Raw genomic sequence first — 15,850 nt, forward strand, 5'->3', positions numbered from 1 at the left:
GTGAATGACAAAGTCATTATCAATTCATCAACACGGCGAGGGGGGGGGGAGGGTGCAGGGAGGGGTGGGGGGGGGGGGTGTCTCCTTCCGGCCCTCCCGTTGCCAAAGCGACCGCCGCGGGGTCGTCCTCTGATTGGCCGTCCGACGGAATGCCCCGGCCCAGGCCACGCCCCCCCCCCCCCCCCCGGTCCGCCATTCAGGATGTTGTCTGCGCGCTCCCAGTGAGGCGCAAGCACGGCGGCGGTGAGGACGTTCCTGGCGCCACAACGACTCCATTTTCTACTTTAGCGCCTTTTTTTTTTAATTTTTAATCGTCTTTATCGTCGTCCTATTCTTTATCGCCTCTCACTCCGCCAGCGTCAAAACGCGCTTGTCGTCGTCGTCGTCGAAGGACGGAAGTAGTCGGGACGTGGTCACGTGACCGCCGTGCACGCGCACCGTCCACCGACGCCCCGCTTCGGAACCGAGAGCGAGCCGCCGCGCGGAGGGTTCCGTCTCGATGCTGGACAAGCTGAAGCCCGTGGCCCAGTTCGAGCCGGCGATGGCGCTCAGCAAGACGGCGAGCTGGCTCCGGGAGCAGCTGGACGCGCGCCGGGACTCCCTGCTGGTGGTGGACTGCCGCCGCCAGGACGTGTTCGAGTCCTCGCACGTCCCCAGCGCCGTCAACGTGGCCATCCCCGGACTCCTGCTGCGCCGCCTCAAGAAGGGCAACCTGCCCGTCACGGCGCTGCTCTCCGACGGGCCCGACCGGGAGCGCTTCGTCCGCCGCTGCAGGAGCGCCACCGTCGTCCTGTACGACGAGCACAGCCGGGACTGGAACGAGAACCTGGACGGAGGCTCCGTGCTGGGTCTGCTCCTCCGCCGGATGAAGGACGACGGCTACAAGGCCTTCTACCTGGAGGGTGAGCGACCAGATCCTGATCGGAACCGGACTTAGAACCGCAGACTTAGACGAGACCAATAAGAGCTCCGTTTAGAATCAGAACCTTTTTTTTATTGCCTAAAGGAATTTGACTTGGTAGTCTGCTCTTTTTGTTCAACGTCAACAATAAATGAATATAAACAAAGACGCCAAAATATAAACAAGTACTTTGATAACCAATGTCTATTCTTGGTGTTGGCTTTTATCAAATGCATTTCCCCAAAAAATGCGACTTATACTCCAGTGCGACTTATACTCCGAAAAATACGGTACTTTGATTACTAATAATACAAATCATAATAACAATAATACAACTAGTGAATAGAGCTCAAAACAATACAAATCATCATAAAATAGTGAATAGAGCGAAGGTCAAAACATTTTTGATACTTTGTTACTTTTAATTAGGACTGCAACTAACAACTAATTTGATAATCGATTAATCTGTCGATTATTACTTTGATTAATCGATTAATAATCGTATAAAAGAGGCAAACTATTTCTAAAAAAACAGCTTACTGGCACTCGCTGTTTGTAAATGTTGCAGTTTATAAATAAAGGTTCATTAAAAAAATATAAAAGTAGCCTCTGTGCATGCGAATAGCATAGATCCAACGAATCAATGACTAAATTAATCGCCAACCGACTCAGTGGCCTAGTGGTTAGAGTGTCCGCCCTGAGATCGGTAGGTTGTGGGTTCAAACCCCGGCCGAGTCATACCAAAGACTATAAAAATGGGACCCATTACCTCCCTGCTTGTCACTCAGCATCAAGGGTTGGAATTGGGGGTTAAATCACCAAAAATGATTCCCGGGCGCGGCCACCGCTGCTGCCCACTGCTCCCCTCACCTCCCAGGGGGTGATCAAGGGTGATGGGTCAAATGCAGAGAATAATTTCGCCACACCTAGTGTGTGTGTGACAATCATTGGTACTTTAACTTTTTAACTTTTAACTATTTTTATAATCGATTAGTTGTTGCAGCCCTACTTTTGATGCATATTTGTACTTTGATAACTAATAATACAAACCGGTTAGAGCAGGCCTGGGCAATTATTTCTACTCGAGGGGCCAAATTTAGAGAAAAAAAAAGGTGTCTGGGGGCCGGTATATCTATTTTTAGGAACACTAATACAAAACCTCATAATAATGAATGCTAAAAACTTTATGACAGACCGCCTTAAAAAACGTAATGGAATTTTTAAATGTTTCTATGAACGATAAAACACTGAATATTGACAATATATGAACGTCACGCCCCCTTTCGATCGACATATTTTACAATCAAGTGAAATGCAACAAACAGTGAAATATGAACGCGTAGGGTACCGTATTTTCCACACCATAAGCCGCCCTGGGTTAAAAGCCGCGCCTTCAATGAACGGCATATTTCAAAACTTTGTCCACCTATAAGCCGCCCGGTGTTGTAAGCCGCATCTAACTGCGCTAAAGGAATGTCAAAAAAACAGTCAGATAGGTCAGTCAAACTTTAATAATATATTAAAAACCAGCGTTCTAACAACTCTGTTCACTCCCAAAATGTACGCAAATGTGCAATCACAAACATACGTATATCAACATGGACAGAGCTGCGTGAAAAAAGCCACCCAGCCTCTTCGCGTAAACTTACCGTAACCGCTCGCTCATCTTTTCTTCATCCATCCATCCATCCTTTCGAGTTAGCTTTTATGATGACGCCGGCTGGAAAGGTCTCGTTTGGCAAGGTCTTCCTTTTGAATATCACCATGGGTGGAAGTTTCTGGCCATTAGCATGGCAAGCTAGAACCACAGTGAAGGATGACTTCTCATTCCCTGTGGTGCGAATATTCACCGTACGTGCTCCCGTTGTATCCACAGTGCGGTTCACAGGAATATCAGTTGCTGTGAAATAGTAATCCGTGTGCGGATGGAGAGATTGCGTCTTTTCATGAACCGGATCCCTGACGCTTAGTAGGAGCCATTTTGTGGTCTTTACAGATGTAAACACACAAAGGAAATGAAACGTACGGTATATCCGCGCGCTTTTTCTTCTTCTACGCGGGCGGGTGGTTGCTTACAGTAGAAGAAGAAGCGCTTCCTGTTCTATGGGGGCGGGTGCTTACCTTGGCGGTTGCTTGCGTAGAAGAAGAAGCGCTTCCTGTTCTACCGGGAAAAAAGATGGCGGCTGTTTACCGAAGTTGCGAGATCGAAACTTTATGAAAATGAATCGTAATATTAATCCATATATAAAGCGCACCGGGTTATAAGCCGCACTGTCAGCTTTTGAGTAAATTTGTGGTTTTTAGGTGCGGCTAATAGTGCGGAAAATACGGTAGCCTCTGTGCATGCGAATAGCATAGATCCAACGAATCAATGACTAAATTAATCGCCAACTATTCTTATAATCGATTAGTTGTTGCAGCCCTACTTTTGATACATATTTGTACTTTGATAACTAATACTACAAACCGGTTAGAGCAGGCCTGGGCAATTATTTCTACTCGAGGGGCCAAATTTAGAGAAAAAAAAGGTGTCTGGGGGCCGGTATATCTATTTTTAGGAACACTAATACAAAACCTCACAATAATGAATGCTAAAATCTTTATGACAGACCTCCTTAAAAAACGTAATGGAATTTTTCTAATGTTTCTATGAACGATAAAACACAGAATATTGACAAAATATGAATGTCACACCCCCCTTTCGATCGACATATTTTACAATCAAGTGAAATGCAACAAAAATTTAACAAACTGCGAAATATGAACGCGAAGGGTACAAAATAAACGTGATACATCACTAAGCTTTAGACCTGTGTTATGAAAATCTCCTTCTGCGTCTGTGGAAACACTTCCCGCCCACACTGCTTGGTGCCTGGTCTGAGCTGCTGTGATGTAGATTACCATAGTAACTACCATATTTTTTCGGACTATAAGTCACAGTTTTTTTTCATAGTTGGGGGGTGCGACTTATACTGAGGAGCGACTTATGTGTGAAATTATTAACACATTTCCGTAAAATATCAAATAATATTATTTATCTCATTCACGTAAGAGACTAGACGTATAAGATTTCATGGGATTTAGCGATCGAACTTTTGATACATATTTGTACTTTGATAACTAATAATACAAATCAGTTAGAGCAGGCCTGGGCAATTATTTCTACTCGAGGGGCCAAATTTAGAGAGAAAAAAAGGTGTCTGTGGGCCGGTATATCTATTTTTAGGAACACTAATACAAAACCTCATAATAATGAATGCTAAAAACTTTATGACAGACCTCCTTAAAAAACGTAATGGAATTTTTCTAATGTTTCTATGAACGATAAAACACTGAATATTGACAAAATATGAATATCACACCCCCCTTTCGATCGACATATTTTACAATCAAGTGAAATGCAACAAACAGTGAAATATGAACGCGAAGGGTACCGTATTTTCCGCACCATAAGCCGCCCTGGGTTATAAGCCGCGCCTTCAATGAACGGCATATTTCAAAACTTTGTCCACCTATAAGCCGCCCCGTGTTATAAGCCGCATATAACTGCGCTAAAGGGAATGTCAAAAAAACAGTCAGATAGGTCAGTCAAACTTTAATAATATATTAAAAACCGGCGTTCTAACAACTCTGTGTCCGAATTAAAAAGTTGGGCGAATACGGGATCTAAAATGGCCGGCTCCGTCTCGTCGAAGTCATCGGAGTCAGTGTCGCTGTTGTGAATCCTGCCTTCCGGAAAGCTCGGACCACAGTTGTGACCGAAATATCCGCCCAGGCATTTACGATCCACTGGCAGATGTTGGCGTATGTCGTCCGGCGCTGTCTCCCTGTCTTAGTGAAGGTGTGTTCGCCTTCGGTCATCCATTGTTCCCACGCCGTTCGCAGTCGTGCTTTAAATGCCCTGTTGACACCAATATCGAGCGGCTGGAGTTCTTTGGTTAATCCACCCGGAATGACGGCGAGTGTTGTATTTGTGTGCTTCACTTGTTTTTTGACACCATCTGTGATGTGGGCGCGCATGGAGTCGTATATCAACATGGACGGAGCTGCGTGAAAAAAGCAGGAAATGAAACGTAATACCCGCGCGCTTCTTCTTCTACGGGGGCGGGTGGTTGCTTACCGTAGAAGAAGAAGCGCTTCCTCTTCTACGGGGGCGGGTGCTTACCTTGGCAGTTGCTTACCATAGAAGAAGAAGCGCTTCCTCTTCTACGGGGAAAAAAGATGGCGGCTGTTTACCGTAGTTGCGAGACCGAAACTTTATGAAAATAAATATTTATATTAATCCATATATAAGGCGCACCGGGTTATAAGCCGCACTGTCAGCTTTTGTGAAAATTTGTGGTTTTTAGGTGCGGCTTATAGTGCGGAAAATACGGTACAAAGTAAACCCACCGACAATCTGATATATGTGATACATCACTAAGCTTTAGACCTTTGTTGTGAAAGTCTCCTTCTGCGTCTGTGGAAACGCTTCCCGCCCACACTGCTTGGTGCCTGGTCTGAGCTGCTGTGATGTAGATTACCATAGTAACTACCATATTTTTTCGGACTATAAGTCACAGTTTTTTTTCATAGTTGGGGGGTGCGACTTATACTCAGGAGCGACTTATGTGTGAAATTATTAACACATTAGCGTAAAATATCAAATAATATTATTTAGCTCATTCACGTAAGAGACTAGACGTATAAGATTTCATGGGATTTAGCGATCGGGAGTGACAGTAAACGTATAGCATGTTCTATATGTTATAGTTATTTGAATGACTCTTACCATAATATGTTACGTTAACATACCAGTTGGTTATTTATGCCTCATATAACGTACACTTATTCAGCCTGTTGTTCACTATTCTTTATTTATTCCAAATTGCCTTTCAAATGTCTATTCTTGGTGTTGGCTTTTATCAAATGCATTTCCCCAAAAAATGCGACTTATTTATGTTTTTTTTCCTTCTTTATTATGCATTTTCGGCCGGTGCGACTTATACTCCGTAGCGACTTATACTCCGAAAAATACGGTACTTTGATTACTAATAATACAAATCATAATAACAATAATACAACTAGTGAATAGAGTTCAAAGTAATAATACAAATCATCATAAAATAGTGAATAGAGCGAAGGTCAAAACATGTTGATACTTTTTTACTTTTCATACATATTTGTACTTTGATAACTAATAATACAAATCGGTTAGAGTGACCGCCCTGAGATGGGTAGGTTGTGAGTTCAAACCCTATGCCCTATGCTGCGTCTATGCTATATTTAGATGTTTGCGATATAATACTTAAGTCTATGCTATATTTAGATGTGTGCAATATGATACTTGTGTCTATGCTATATTTAGATTGTGTGTGATATAATACTTGAGTCTAGGCTATATTTAGATGGTGTGCGATATAATACTTGAGTCTAGGCTATATTTAGATGGTGTGCGATATAATACTTGAGTCTAGGCTATATGTAGATGATGTGCGATATAATACTTAAGTCTATGCTATATATAGATGTGTGCAATATAATACTTAAATCTATGCTATATTTAGATTATGTGCGATATAATACTTGAGTCTATGCTATATTTAGATGTGTGCAATATGATACTTGTGTCTATGCTATATTTAGATGGTGTGCGATATAATACTTGAGTCTAGGCTATATGTAGATGGTGTGCGATATAATACTTGAGTCTAGGCTATATTTAGATTGTGTGCAATATATTACTTGAGTCTAGGCTATATGTAGATGATGTGCAATATAATACTTAAATCTATGCTATATTTAGATTATGTGCGATATAATACTTGAGTCTATGCTATATTTAGATGTGTGCAATATGATACTTGTGTCTATGCTATATTTAGATTGTGTGCGATATAATACTTGAGTCTAGGCTATATTTAGATGGTGTGCGATATAATACTTGAGTCTAGGCTATATTTAATTGATGTGCGATGTAACTTCTGATTGGTGGTCGGTCTGGCTCAACTGGTCTGATACATTTCAATTTCTGTCCGGTGTCCTCAGGCGGCTTCAGTAAATTCCAGTCGGACTTTCCCAACCTGTGCGAGACCAACCTGGACCCTTCCAAGTGCAGCCCCCCCACAGCTCAGGTGCTGGGCCTGGGCGGCCTCCGGATCAGCTCGGACTCGTCGGACATCGAGTCCGACGCGGATCCGAGCAGCGCCACCGACTCGGACGGCAGCCCGCTGTCCAACCCGCAGCCGTCCTTCCCCGTGGAGATCCTGCCCCACCTCTACCTGGGCTGCGCCAAGGACTCCACCAACCTGGACGTGCTGGAGGAGTACGGCATCAAGTACATCCTCAACGTCACGCCCAACCTGCCCAACCTCTTCGAGAACGCCGGCCAGTTCAAGTACAAGCAGATCCCCATCTCCGACCACTGGAGCCAGAACCTGTCGCAGTTCTTCCCCGAGGCCATCAGCTTCATCGGTGAGTCCACACACACACAGGCAGGGGCCGCTCTAAAACTGCATCAAGGACTCATTTAGCCCAGCAGAAGCTGCATGAAGTCGTCTCTTCCAAGAAACAGAAATCATTCAAATATATATATATATATATATATATATATATATATATACATGTATATGTGTGTAACCTCCCGGGACAAATTTTCTCCCGAAATTCAGGCGGACCTGAGTGACGTGTCGACAGCCTGTTTTCACGTCCGCTTTTCCACAATATAAACAGCGTGCCTGCCCAATGACGTTATAACTGTAGAATGATCGAGGGCGAGTTCTTGGTTTCTTATGTGGGTTTATTGTTAGGCAGTTTCATTAACGTCCTCCCAGCGTGGTAACAACACACAACAACAGCAGTCACGTTTTCGTCTACCGTAAAGCAGTTCGTCTGCCGCAAACAGCAATGTTGTGACACTCTTAAACAGGACAATACTGCCATCTACTGTACATGCATATGTGACAATAACATCTAGGGCTTTTAGAGAGTGCAGTGCACAACTGCGCACACAACAAGGAGACGAAGCAGAATGCATCATCAGAGAGGGTGTTCAGCATGGTTAGAAAAATAGGATGGACAATTCAACCCTTACCTCAACAATGAGTAGATGAGTGTTATGTGTGTGTATATGTGTAAATAAATGAACACTGAAATTCAAGAATTTCTCTTATTTATATATATATATATATATATATATATATATATATATATATATATATATATATATATATATATATATAGCTAGAATTCACTGAAAGTCAAGTATTTCTTATATATATTTATATATTTATATGATATACTTGACTTGGTGAATTCTAGCTGTAAATATACTCCTCCCTACTTAACCACACCCCCACCCGACCACGCCCCCTCCTCTTTTCCCCCCACCCCCTGAAATCGGAGGTCTCAAGGTTGGCAAGGGTGCCCTAGTGGCTAACTGGTGTTCCCCTAGTGGCTAACTGGTGTTCCCCTAGTGGCTAACTGGTGTGCCCCTAGTGACTAACTGGTGTGCCCCTCGTGACTAACTGGTGTGCCCCTAGTGGCTAACTGGTGTGTCTCTAGTGGCTAAGTGGTGTGCCCCTAGTGGATAACTGGTGTGCCCCTAGTAGCTAAGTGGTGTGCCCCTAGTGGCTACCTAGTGGCTAACTGGTGTGCCCCTAGTAGCTAAGTGGTGTGCCCCTAGTGGCTACCTAGTGGCTAACTGGTGTGCCCCTAGTGGCTAAGTGGTGTGCCCCTAGTGGCTAACTGGTGTGCCCCTAGTGGCTACCTAGTGGCTAACTGGTGTGCCCCTAGTGACTAAGTGGTGCGCCCCTAGTGGCTAACTGGTGTTCCCCTAGTAATAACTGTTGCGCCCCTAGTGGCTAACTGGTGTTCCCCTAGTGGCTAACTGGTGTGCCCCTAGTGGTTAACTGGTGTGCCCCTAGTGACTAACTGGTGTGCCCCTAGTGACTAACTGGTGTGCCCCTAGTGGCTAACTGGTGTGCCCCTAGTGGTTAACTGGTGTGCCCCTAGTGACTAACTGGTGTTCCCCTAGTGGCTAACTGGTGTGCCCCTAGTGGTTAACTGGTGTTCCCCTAGTGACTAACTGGTGTGCCCCTAGTGACTAACTGGTGTTCCCCTAGTGGCTAACTGGTGTGCCCCTAGTGGTTAACTGGTGTGCCCCTAGTGACTAACTGGTGTGCCCCTAGTGGCTAACTGGTGCGCCCCTAGTGGTTAACTGGTGTGCCCCTAGTGACTAACTGGTGTGCCCCGAGTGGCTAACTGGTGTGCCCCTAGTGGCTAACTGGTGTGCCCCTAGTGGCTAACTGGTGTGCCCCTAGTGACTAACTGGTGTGCCCCTAGTGACTAACTGGTGTTCCCCTAGTGGCTAACTGGTGTGCCCCTAGTGGTTAACTGGTGTGCCCCTAGTGACTAACTGGTGTACCCCTAGTGACTAACTGGTGTTCCCCTAGTGGCTAACTGGTGTGCCCCTAGTGGTTAACTGGTGTGCCCCTAGTGACTAACTGGTGTTCCCCTAGTGACTAACTGGTGTGCCCCTAGTGGTTAACTGGTGTGCCCCTAGTGACTAACTGGTGTGCCCCTAGTGGCTAACTGGTGCGCCCCTAGTGGTTAACTGGTGTGCCCCTAGTGACTAACTGGTGTGCCCCGAGTGGCTAACTGGTGTGCCCCTAGTGGCTAACTGGTGCGCCCCTAGTGGTTAACTGGTGTGCCCCTAGTGACTAACTGGTGTGCCCCGAGTGGCTAACTGGTGTTCCCCGAGTGGCTAACTGGTGTGCCCCTAGTGACTAACTGGTGTGCCCCGAGTGGCTAACTGGTGTGCCCCTAGTGACTAACTGGCGTGCCCCTAGTGGCTAACTGGTGCGCCCCTAGTGGTTAACTGGTGTGCCCCTAGTGACTAACTGGCGTGCCCCTAGTGGCTAACTGGTGTGCCCCTAGTGACTAACTGGTGTGCCCCGAGTGGCTAACTGGTGTGCCCCTAGTGGTTAAGTGGTGTGGGTGCAGAGAGAGGACACCCTCCCTGACCCCTGTCTTGTGTAAGTGGAGCACCGGGGGAGGGGGAAGGCGGTGAGGGGTAATTTGAGCGCCACAGGAAGGAAGCGCCATTGAAAGTAATCTAGGACACCCTCCCCCCCCGGGCCCCCCTCCCCCTTCCCCCGCACTTGACAAAAGGAGCCATTTATTGACATCCTGTCGGCCATGACAGCGCGCCCTCATGACTCCTGCCTGCACAAGTCCAAATGGCGCCATTGTCCCCGCGGCTCAGACGCTTTAATGGTCCACTCCGCCCCCCCCCGGGACCAAAGACTTTCAGGAATGTGGTCTTCATGAGGACCGTAATGTTTATGACCAGTCCAAAGTCTTTCCTTCACCTTCCTTCTTCTTCTTCTTCCTGTTCTGGCAGATGAAGCCCGGGGGCAGAAGTGCGGCGTCCTGGTGCACTGCCTGGCGGGCATCAGCCGCTCGGTGACGGTGACGGTGGCGTACCTGATGCACAAGCTGCGGCTGTCCATGAACGAGGCCTACGACATCGTCAAGATGAAGAAGTCCAACATCTCGCCCAACTTCAACTTCATGGGTCAGCTGCTGGACTTTGAGCGCACGCTGGGCCTCAAGAGTCCCTGCGACAACCGCCTGGCCCCGCCCCTTTACTTCACCACGCCCACCAACCACAACGTCTTCCAGCTGGACCCCCTGGAGTCCACGTGAGGACCGCCCAGGTTCCTGCAACGCTGCCAGAGGGTTCTCCTTTTTCCCGCCCGGGCCACTTGTAGACACGCGGGGGCTGATGGACGGACCACGACGTCTTCTCAAAGGAGGACTGTGTTTGTGTGAAAGGAGAACAAGGAGGACTGTATTTGTGTGAAAGGAGAACAAGGAGGACTGTATTTGTGTGAAAGGAGAACAAGGAGGACTGTGTTTGTGTGAAAGGAGAACAAGGAGGACTGTATTTGTGTGAAAGGAGAACGAGGAGGACTGTATTTGTGTGAAAAAAGAACGAGGTGGACTGTATTTGTGTGAAAGGAGAACAAGGAGGACTGCGTCTGTGTGAAAGGAGAACAAGGTGGACTGTGTTTGTGTGAAAAAAGAACAAGGTGGACTGTATTTGTGTGAAAGGAGAACAAGGTGGACTGTATCTGTGTAAAAGGAGAACAAAGTGGACTGTGTTTGTGTGAAAAAAGAACAAGGTGGACTGTATTTGTGTGAAAGGAGAACAAGGTGGACTGTATCTGTGTGAAAGGAGAGCAAGGAGGACTGTATTTGTGTGAAAGGAGAACAAGGAGGACTGTATTTGTGTGAAAGGAGAACAAGGAGGACTGTATTTGTGTGAAAAAAGAACGAGGTGGACTGTATTTGTGTGAAAGGAGAACAAGGAGGACTGCGTCTGTGTGAAAGGGGAACAAGGAGGACTGTATTTGTGTGAAAAAAGAACGAGGTGGACTGTATTTGTGTGAAAGGAGAACAAGGAGGACTGCGTCTGTGTGAAAGGAGAACAAGGAGGACTGTATTTGTGTGAAAAAAGAACGAGGTGGACTGTATTTGTGTGAAAGGAGAACAAGGAGGACTGTATTTGTGTGAAAGGAGAACGAGGAGGACTGTATTTGTGTGAAAAAAGAACGAGGTGGACTGTATTTGTGTGAAAGGAGAACAAGGAGGACTGCGTCTGTGTGAAAGGAGAACAAGGTGGACTGTTTGTGTGAAAAAAGAACAAGGTGGACTGTATTTGTGTGAAAGGAGAACAAGGTGGACTGTATCTGTGTAAAAGGAGAACAAAGTGGACTGTGTTTGTGTGAAAAAAGAACAAGGTGGACTGTATTTGTGTGAAAGGAGAACGAGGTGGACTGTATCTGTGTGAAAGGAGAACAAGGAAGACTGTGTTTGTGTGGAAGGAAAACAAGGAGGACTGTATTTGTGTGAAAAAAGAACGAGGTGGACTGTATTTGTGTGAAAGGAGAACAAGGAGGACTGTATTTGTGTGAAATAAGAACGAGGTGGACTGTATTTGTGTGAAAGGAGAACAAGGAGGACTGTATTTGTGTGAAAAAAGAAAGAGGTGGACTGTATTTGTGTGAAAGGAGAACAAGGAGGACTGCGTCTGTGTGAAAGGAGAACAAGGTGGACTGTGTTTGTGTGAAAGGAGAACAAGGTGGACTGTGTTTGTGTGAAAGGAGAACAAGCTGGACTGTATTTGTGTGAAAGGAGAACAAGGTGGACTGTATTTGTGTGAAAGGAGAACAAGGTGGACTGTATCTGTATGAAAGGAGAACAAGGTGGACTGTATTTGTGTGAAAGGAGAACAAGGTGGACTGTATTTGTGTGAAAGGAGAACAAAATGGACAGCTGGTGTGCCAAAGCTTGTTCCAACTGGCCTTTAGCTTCTGGACTAGAAGGTCTCCAGGACACGTGGACTGGTCTTCTGTGAAGACTTGCCAGTGTTGGACAAAGTGGTTGAGGTCCTTTCACACAACAAGACGTGCACACAGTGGAGCCATGCTGGACGTTTCCATGACGATGCCAACAGGATGGTAGTGATGTCGTCCTCCTTCACAAATGGTCCCGCCGCCACTCGGCCTTACTTCCCGCCTCCAGGGGGCGTCGACCACGTGTCATGTGACCTCCCCGCCTAGGACTGCTGGTGGCGATGGTTTAAATCCTGGAGGCAAACAGGCGGGACGCTTCTTCAGGGAAAATGTGTGTGAGAAACTACAATAATGTGGACACTACCATGGCCACGCCCCCTCCCTAAGCTCCGCCTATGAATGTAAAGAATATAACTTATTATTAATAAATGCATATTTTGTCTACACTCATGTCTGTGTGTTTGTGTGTCTACAAGCAAACACACACACACACACACACACACACACACACACACACCCTCAGGTACTTCCTGCCATCAAAGGACTACCTGAGAGTGTGGGACGGCACACACCTCTGAGGGGGTGCGTGTTTGCACGCAAGCAGAGCCAAAACACACAAGCACACACACACACACACACAATGATAGATAAACACACACTTGCCACTGGTTATAACATTCCCTGCTGATTATTTTCAGTATAAAAGCATGATCAGGAAGCAAGATTATTTTCAGTACAAAAGCATGATCGGTTAGCAAGATTATTGTCAGTATAAAAGCATCATCAGTAAGCAAGATTATTTTCAGTATAAAAGCATGATCGGTTAGCAAGATTGTTTTCACTATAAAAGCATGATCAATAAGTAAGATTATTTTCAGTATAAAAGCATGATCAATAAGTACGATTATTTTCAGTATAAAAGCATGATCGGTTAGCAAGATTATTTTCAGTATGAAAGCATGACCGGTAAGCAAGATTTTTTTCAGTATAAAAGCATGATCAATAAGTAAGATTATTTTCAGTATAAAAGCATGATCGGTTAGCAAGATTATTTTCAGTATAAGAGCATGATCGGTTAGCAAGATTATTTTCAGTATAAAAGCCTGATCAGTAAGCAATATTATTTTCAAGGAAAAAGCCTGATCGGTCAGCAAGATAATTTTCAGTATAAAAGCATGACCGGTAAGCAAGATTGTTTTCAGTATAAAAGCATGATCAATAAGTAACATTATTTTCAGTATAAAAGCCTGATCAGTTAGCAGCATTATTTGCAGTGTAAAAGCATGATTGGTAAGTAAGATTATTTTCAGTGTAAAAGCTTGATTAATAAATACGATTATTTTCAGTGTAAAAGCTTGATTAATAAATACGATTATTTTCAGTATAAAAGAATGATCAATAAGTAGGATTATTTTCAGTATAAAAGCATGATTGGTTAGCAAGATTATTTTCAGTATGAAAGCATGACCGGTAAGCAAGATTTTTTTCAATTTAAAAGCATGATCAATAAGTAAGATTATTTTCAGTATAAAAGCCTGATCAGTTAGCAGCATTATTTGCAGTATAAAAGCATTATTGGTAAGAAAGATTATTTTCAGTATAAAAGCATGATCAGTTAGCAAGATTATTTTCAGTGTAAAAGCAGGATCAATAAATACGATTATTTTCAGTATAAAAGAATGATCAATAAGTAAGATTATTTTCAGTGTAAAAGTATGATTAATAAATACGATTATTTTCAGTGTAAAAGTATGATTAATAAATACGATTATTTTCAGTATAAAAGAATGATCAATAAGTAAGATTATTTTCAGTATAAAAGCATGATTGGTTAGCAAGATTATTTTCAGTGTAAAAGCATGATCAATAAATACGATTATTTTCAGTATAATAGAATGATCAATAAGTAAGATTATTTTCAGTGTAAAAGCATGATCGGAATAGCAAGATTATTTTCAGTGTAAAAGCATGATTAATAAATACGATTATTTTCAGTATAAAACAATGATCAATAAGTAAAATTATTTTCAGTATAAAAGCATGATCAATAAGTAAGATTATTTTCAGTATAAAAGCCTGATCAGTTAGCAAAATTATTTTCAGTATAAAAGCATGATTGGTAAGTAAGATTATTTTCAGTATAAAAGCATGATCGGTAAGCAAGATTATTTTCACTGTAAAAGCATGATCAATAAATATGATTATTTTCAGTATAAAAGAATGATCAGTTAGCAAAATTATTTGCAGTATAAAAGCATGATTGGTAAGTAAGATTATTTTCAGTATAAAAGCATGATCGGTTAGCAAGATTATTTTCAGTATAAAAGCCTGATCAGTAAGCAATATTATTTTCAAGGAAAAAGCCTGATTGGTCAGCAAGATAATTTTCAGTATAAAAGCATGACCGGTAAGCAAGATTGTTTTCAGTATAAAAGCATGATCAATAAGTAAGATTATTTTCAGTATAAAAGCCTGATCAGTTAGCAGCATTATTTGCAGTGTAAAAGCATGATTGGTAAGTAAGATTATTTTCAGTATAAAAGCATGATCGGAATAGCAAGATTATTTTCAGTGTAAAAGCTTGATTAATAAATACGATTATTTTCAGTATAAAAGAATGATCAATAAGTACGATTATTTTCAGTATAAAAGCATGATCAGTTAGCAAGATTATTTTCAGTATGAAAGCATGACCGGGAAGCAAGATTTTTTTCAGTATAAAAGCATGATCAATAAGTAAGATTATTTTCAGTATAAAAGCCTGATCAGTTATCAACATTATTTGCAGTATAAAAGCATGATTGGTAAGAAAGATTATTTTCGGTGTAAAAGCATGATCAGTTAGCAAGATTATTTTCAGTGTAAAAGCAGGATCAATAAATACGATTATTTTCAGTATAAAAGAATGATCAATAAGTAAGATTATTTTCAGTGTAAAAGTATGATTAATAAATACGATTATTTTCAGTGTAAAAGTATGATTAATAAATACGATTAATTTCAGTATAAAAGAATGATCAATAAGTAAGATTATTTTCAGTATAAAAGCATGATTGGTTAGCAAGATTATTTTCAGTGTAAAAGCATGATTAATAAATACGATTATTTTCAGTATAAAACAATGATCAATAAGTAAGATTATTTTCAGTATAAAAGCATGATCAATAAGTAAGATTATTTTCAGTATAAAAGCCTGATCAGTTAGCAAAATTATTTTTAGTATAAAAGCATGATTGGTAAGTAAGATTATTTTCAGTATAAAAGCATGATCGGTAAGCAAGATTATTTTCACTGTAAAAGCATGATCAATAAATATGATTATTTTCAGTATAAAAGAATGATCAGTTAGCAAAATTATTTTCAGTATAAAAGCATGATTGGTAAGTAAGATTATTTTCAGTATAAAAGCATGATCGGTTAGCAAGATTATTTTCAGTGTAAAAGCATGATCAATAAATACGATTATTTTCAGTATAAAAGAATGATCAATAAGTAAGATGAGTTTCAGTGTAAAAGCATGATCGGAATAGCAAGATTATTTTCAGTTTAAAAGCATGATTAATGAATACGATTATTTTAAGTATAAAAGAATGATCAATAAGTACGATTA

At 42.6% G+C, this 15,850-nt stretch overlaps 1 protein-coding gene across 1 annotated transcript; it reads left to right on the forward strand.

Moving 5' to 3' along the window:
- Window positions 1–239: 239 nt before the first annotated feature.
- Window positions 240–12,690, forward strand: dusp6 (dual specificity phosphatase 6). The gene is made up of 3 exons (XM_061970403.2): window positions 240–902; window positions 6,929–7,354; window positions 10,284–12,690. The coding sequence occupies exons 1-3, from the start codon at window positions 500–502 to the stop codon at window positions 10,586–10,588; spliced, it is 1,134 nt and encodes a 377-aa protein (XP_061826387.1). The 5' UTR covers window positions 240–499; the 3' UTR covers window positions 10,589–12,690.
- The last annotated feature ends 3,160 nt before the right edge of the window (window positions 12,691–15,850 follow it).

This window comes from Nerophis lumbriciformis, linkage group LG10 (assembly GCF_033978685.3).
Source record: "Nerophis lumbriciformis linkage group LG10, RoL_Nlum_v2.1, whole genome shotgun sequence".
In the NCBI taxonomy this organism is placed as follows: domain Eukaryota; kingdom Metazoa; phylum Chordata; class Actinopteri; order Syngnathiformes; family Syngnathidae; genus Nerophis; species Nerophis lumbriciformis.

What these genes read in the sequence shown, in the direction of transcription:
- dusp6 (XM_061970403.2), top strand. Translation starts at nt 500, where the DNA reads ATGCTGGACAAGCTGAAGCCCGTGGCCCAGTTCGAGCCGGCGATGGCG. An exon ending in CAAGGCCTTCTACCTGGAGG is followed by an intron (nt 903 to 6,928) that starts GTGAGCGACCAG and finishes CGGTGTCCTCAG; the next exon opens with GCGGCTTCAGTAAATTCCAG. An exon ending in CGAGGCCATCAGCTTCATCG is followed by an intron (nt 7,355 to 10,283) that starts GTGAGTCCACAC and finishes CTGTTCTGGCAG; the next exon opens with ATGAAGCCCGGGGGCAGAAG.